At 42.9% G+C, this 6371-nt stretch overlaps 1 protein-coding gene across 1 annotated transcript; it reads left to right on the top strand.

Moving 5' to 3' along the window:
- Positions 1-4782: 4782 nt before the first annotated feature.
- LOC5564558 lies at positions 4783-6371 on the top strand. Its single transcript, XM_001648859.2, has 2 exons — positions 4783-5442; positions 5769-6371. Exons 1-2 carry the CDS (start codon positions 4993-4995, stop codon positions 6363-6365), a joined length of 1047 nt encoding a protein of 348 aa, XP_001648909.1. The 5' UTR covers positions 4783-4992; the 3' UTR covers positions 6366-6371.

Raw genomic sequence — 6371 nt, 5'->3', positions numbered from 1 at the left:
ATGTGACAGATCTGTCTATGCATTTGTTTACATCGGTGGAGGACCGGTGCATACACGAGGCTGTCATTTTCATAGAAGAACTGTCAAAGAGCTTCCCGATCAGCTGTTTTAGAACGTCATGTGAATAGGCCTATAAGCCATTTTACGAGACGTTCGAATGACGTTTTCTGGCGGGCCGCTCAATGTTGTTGTTCAAAAAACTAGCCTGATATCTGAATGGCGCTGGTCACATTTTTGTTGGCGATGACGTCCCCGTCTCTTTCAGCGCATGGTTCTACTCGGTTTACATGTATTATTATGGATCCGACAGAAATAAGGACAAACAATTTTTTGACGTTGGATAACGTCTTACGGCAACATATGGGGGTACAATTCAGAAAAACGAAAAATTGAGCATGTAACGAAAAATGGTCAGGTTTTGACCGCTAATAACTCAGTCATTTATCGATAGATTTTCAATATTTATCCATGAATCGATTGGAAATTTATCTACGCGTCGATCCAAATGGAGGACACTATTGATTATTAGCAACAAACTATTGAAATATCGTAAAACGTTGACCCCTTTCTTATCTAACCAATCACGTTCAAGCACATTTTTCGGTTCCGCTTCCCACTATAAAAGCGCACCGCACCCTGCTTCTTCCCTCATTCTTCTTTTTGCCGTCAGACTGTGAACACGGTCGGCGAGCAAATTTCGAGAGTCATTCGCGTCCTCAGTTCAGTTTTCAATAGGACGCGAATACAACACGCATTAGAACCGAAGAACCACGCATTTCGGAGCCGCAGCAACTGAAGCCGCTCATTTGAGTGCACCAGCCAGCATAATCGTTTTCGGCCAGAAATCGTCGCTACCAGCCAGTGCTCCGCTGTCATTGCCATGCGGGAGGCTAGCGCGGTCATTCTGGTTCATTAGATCGAGCGGCACAGCCGTCACCGTCCGTGTAATATTCCCTAATTTGTACGATATGGCTGAAGAAAATCGACCAAAGCCGCTTGTTGAAGCGCACATCGTCATCCGCACCGCAAATCTCATCGGGCGAGGCAGATTGAAACCAGTGCGCCGTCAAAATGTGTCCGTGTTACGCAAATTCAACAACTCAATCGGCACTTTTCAGAGCCAACAAATGTGTTTTAAAGAGTTATTTGTATAATATTCCCTAATGTGTTTACCACATACTTGCTATAATCTCTTAATTCATCTCATAGCATCATACAATAATTGATTTATTACGAATAATTGACAATACGGCAATTTGAAGCTGTTTCCGAGGATGCTGCTGCAGTGCCGTCGGGTTGCAATAACAGCATAATGCTAATCTGTACATCCCTTACACAGACATCAGTTTCATATAGCCTATTTCCCAGATAAGAAAACGAAGAATATGAAAGGAGGAGCATCATCTGCTAATCTAAGGGTATAAAGCATCCCTCCTTCGTTGAATCTGGTCTCATTCTGTTTTCGCTTTCGAGCTGGTAAGAGCTCCTCCAAACCTGCTCAGCTCCTCGCCACCAGAGGCAAGCTGTTGTACGAGATGGCTGAAGAAAATCGACCAAAGCCGCTTGTTGAAGCGCACATCGTCATCCGCACCGCAAATCTCATCGGGCGAGGAGGATTGAAACCAGTGCGCCGTCAAAATGTGTCCGTGTTACGCAAATTCAACAACTCAATCGGCCCTTTTGAGAGCCAGCAAATGTGTTTTAAAGAGTTATTTGTATAATATTCCCTAATGTGTTTACCACATACTTGCTATAATCTCTTAATTCATCTCATAGCATCATACAATAATTGATTTATTACGAATAATTGACAATACGGCAATTTGAAGCTGTTTCCGAGGATGCTGCTGCAGTGCCGTCGGGTTGCAATAACAGCATAATGCTAATCTGTACATCCCTTACCCAGACATCAGTTTCATATAGCCTATTTCCCAGATAAGAAAACGAAGAATATGAAAGGAGGAGCATCATCTGCTATTCTAAGGGTATAAAGCATCCCTCCTTCGTTGAATCTGGTTTCATTCTGTTTTCGCTTTCGAGCTGGTAAGAGCTCCTCCAAACCTGCTCAGCTCCTCGCCACCAGAGGCAAGCTGTTGTACGAGATGGCTGAAGAAAATCGACCAAAGCCGCTTGTTGAAGCGCACATCGTCATCCGCACCGCAAATCTCATCGGGCAAGGAGGATTGAAACCAGTGCGCCGTCAAAATGTGTCCGTGTTACGCAAATTCAATCGGCCCTTTTGAGAGCCTACAAATGTGTTTTAAAGAGTTGATTGTGTAATATTCCCTAATTTGTTCGAGATGGCTGAAGAAAATCGACCAAAGCCGCTTGTTGAAGCGCACATCGTCATCCGCACCGCAAATCTCATCGGGCGAGGAGGATTGAAACCAGTGCGCCGTCAAAATGTGTCCGTGTTACGCAAATTCAACAATTCAATCGGCCCTTTTGAGAGCCAACAAATGTGTTTTAAAGAGTTATTTGTATAATATTCCCTAATGTGTTTACCACATACTTGCTACAATCTCTTAATTCATCTCATAGCATCATACAATAATTGATTTATTACGAATAATTGACAATACGGCAATTTGAAGCTGTTTCCGAGGATGCTGCTGCAGTGCCGTTGGGTTGCAATAACAGCATAATGCTAATCTGTACATCCCTTACCCAGACATCAGTTTCATATAGCCTATTTCCCAGATAAGAAAACGAAGAATATGAAAGGAGGAGCATCATCTGCTATTCTAAGGGTATAAAGCGTCCCTCCTTTATTGAATCTGGTTTCATTCTGTTTTCGCTTTCGAGCTGGTAAGAGCTCCTCGCTACCAGAGGCAAGCTGTTGTACGAGATGGCTGAAGAAAATCGACCAAAGCCGCTTGTTGAAGCGCACATCGTCATGCGCATCGCAAATCTCATCGGGCGAGGATTGAAACCAGTGCGCCGTCAAAATGTGTCCGTGTTACGCAAATTCAACAATTCATTCGGCCCTTTTTCAGAGCCAACAAATGTGTGTTAAAGAGTTGTTTGTGTAATATTCCTTAATTTGTTCGAGATGGCTGAAGAAAATCGACCAAAGCCGCCAAAATGTGTCCGTGTTACGCAAATTCAACAATTCAATCGGCCCTTTTGAGAGCCAACAAATGTGTTTTAAAGAGTTATTTGTATAATATTCCCTAATGTGTTTACCACATACTTGCTACAATCTCTTAATTCATCTCATAGCATCATACAATAATTGATTTATTACGAATAATTGACAATACGGCAATTTGAAGCTGTTTCCGAGGATGCTGCTGCAGTGCCGTCGGGTTGCAATAACAGCATAATGCTAATCTGTACATCCCTTACCCAGACATCAGTTTCATATAGCCTATTTCCCAGATAAGAAAACGAAGAATATGAAAGGAGGAGCATCATCTGCTATTCTAAGGGTATAAAGCGTCCCTCCTTTATTGAATCTGGTTTCATTCTGTTTTCGCTTTCGAGCTGGTAAGAGCTCCTCGCTACCAGAGGCAAGCTGTTGTACGAGATGGCTGAAGAAAATCGACCAAAGCCGCTTGTTGAAGCGCACATCGTCATGCGCATCGCAAATCTCATCGGGCGAGGAGGATTGAAACCAGTGCGCCGTCAAAATGTGTCCGTGTTACGCAAATTCAACAATTCATTCGGCCCTTTTTCAGAGCCAACAAATGTGTGTTAAAGAGTTGTTTGTGTAATATTCCTTAATTTGTTCGAGATGGCTGAAGAAAATCGACCAAAGCCGCCAAAATGTGTCCGTGTTACGCAAATTCAACAATTCAATCGGCCCTTTCCAGAGCCAACAAATGTGTTTTAAAGAGTTAATTGTGTAATATTCCCTAATGTGTTTACCACATACTTGCTATAATTTCTTAATTCATCTCATAGCAGCATACAACAATTGATTTATTACGAATAATTGACAATACGGCAATTTGAGGATGTTTCCGAGGACGCTGCTGCTGTGCCGTTGGGATGCAATATATTTTCTATTGTTAAGGAATGATTCAAATATTACCTAACGCAAAATTTTATTTTAAACATATATCTTTTCTTAATTCACAAACCATTACATTCTGGATGATAACTAAAAGAAGATTGCAATTATGACATTTGACTATAATACAAATGCAGCAAATTAAATGGCGTAGTTAACGTCATGCGGTCGTGTCTTGTACACAACCCCACTGATTTTTTGTCAGTACCTAGAAATCTTTCATAAGTTCGTGACGGTCCTATATCAGGAAATAGAAGAAGCTAACGTTATCCAACGTCAACTTGGCGGTCGTATCTCGGAAACAACCTCTTACTTTTTTAAATATATTTTGTCTCAATCTCCAAGCGTCGTGACTAATATATGAATAGTGCGCTGTGTTCATAAACATCGTAAGAATGCAGCGCCACACATGTCATTATGACAGTTATGTCGGGAACGAGTCACACGTCGCGTGTCCCACACGCGCGTTCCGATTTGGTGGGCGCGCGACAATATATTACCTGTAAATGAAAAATATCTTCTCTGCCTGCTGATTTCAATTTTACATGCGAAAATTAAAAACTTTGTTACACTGCCACCAGCGCCATTGTTGAATAAGCTCCTTCCAAATGTAGCGCTAGAAGAAACGTAAATAAATCGGCCCGCCAGAAACTTTCAAAGCTGGTAAACAAACGGAAACCATATGATTCGAAACGTCTCATAAAATGGCTTATTTAGTTTTTCTCAAAGAGGGTACTTTTTTACCCTTTAAAAGGTACTTTCATCTTACAGTGTGGCGTCGAGGTGTTTGTTATTATTTTCCGACGCTTTCGTTTGATTTGTTTGCTGTTTTGAAATGCCTCACATTTTGAAATTCTAAAAAGTTAATGATTTTTTCGAGGTTTTATTACTTTCTACAACGTGTAAAATACAATTAAAAACATTTTCGTTTCTGCCACCGGTGGCTAGTTTTGTCTAAGCTGCGTGCCTTATAAGAAATGGTAGTGATTCTGAGTAACGAAGCAGACAACTTCGAAGAAGAGCCGGATTTCACCTGTCCAGACGCTCCCGAACGCTGCAGCCAAACGATAACGGACCGGGTGCCGCACAAAAACGTCGAGTATGTCGTACTGTCCCGTGCATACACCCAGGGGGATCTCACTCCGGTGCTGAAAGACACGGCTTGCAATCCGGAATGGCCCCTGGCGGCTTACTGGCCGGTGTACGTGGCCAATTTTCGGGCGACCAGTTCGGCCGAGCAGACGGTCTTCAAGGAGGTTTCCCACTTTTTCGCCTACAATGGCCTGCTCACAAGAATGATCCTCCTTGGGAAACATTATGGTGGGGAAGCGTTCCAAAAATACCAGGAAGATTCGATGCTGTTCGACATGCTGGTGTACTTTGTGAGCAAAGAGGATGCAGACCGGGCCATTGCCACATGTCATCAGGTGCGTTACAATACAACAAGTACAAGTATTTCGGGCCCCACAATAATTTCAGCTATTTCTCTAATAATTCCTTCGTCAATTCATCTACGGATTATCACTAAAATTTTCTGGAAATCTAATGAGAATTGTTCCAGAAATTCCTCAATAAATTCGTGATTTATCATTAAGTTCCTCCAGAGAGTTATCTAGTAACTGCACCAACCCCTGCAGTTCTTCCGATCAATTCCCGAGTAATTCTTTAAAAAAAACAATGGTTTATTTAAAATTTAAGTATTGAATAAAATGTACATTACTAAACATTCAACAATTAACACTAATTGTAACAGGTGTCGTATTACGGGTACAAGCTGACCGTGCTTCCGGGAAGGATTCCGATCTATTACGATGAAAAGCGAAGCGTTCGGATCGTTGATGTAGAAGCTCCGTATCCACAGGAGCGCCAGATTGAGGAGGATCTCTCGAAACATGTGCCCGTACAATTCATCGGCAGGTACTCAAATTGCTCCGTGGGAGTTGAATTCCTCTCCGCCGCGGACATGCTCACGGCAATCGAAGGCCAACGACGATGGGCACCGCATCGGATGCCATGCGACACCATGAAGCAGCGATTCATTGAGGGCCAGGTGACCAAAATTATCAAATACACCATAATGGCGACACCCTCATTCTTGGACATGAAACCGGGGGCAGTCGTGCTGCGATGGTTGCTGGAAGGTTATCGGCCTTTTGTGAACCTGGACTGGAGGGGTCACACTTTCCCCGTCATGACCGACGCGAATCGCGATTCTCTACAGCTGGAGGAGGTGTTGGAGAAATTGCAGGATCCGGATCAACGTAGAACCAAGGCGGAGAAGGAGGCAAAGACGGTGCTGGGGCAAATACAAAAGTTTAAGGCGCATAAACCGAATTCGGGATCGGTTTAACTTGTA

Source organism: Aedes aegypti, chromosome 3, assembly GCF_002204515.2.
Source record: "Aedes aegypti strain LVP_AGWG chromosome 3, AaegL5.0 Primary Assembly, whole genome shotgun sequence".
Classification (NCBI taxonomy): domain Eukaryota; kingdom Metazoa; phylum Arthropoda; class Insecta; order Diptera; family Culicidae; genus Aedes; species Aedes aegypti.
Note: the sequence above shows the minus strand (reverse complement) of the source record. Positions and strands in the feature narration are given on the sequence as shown.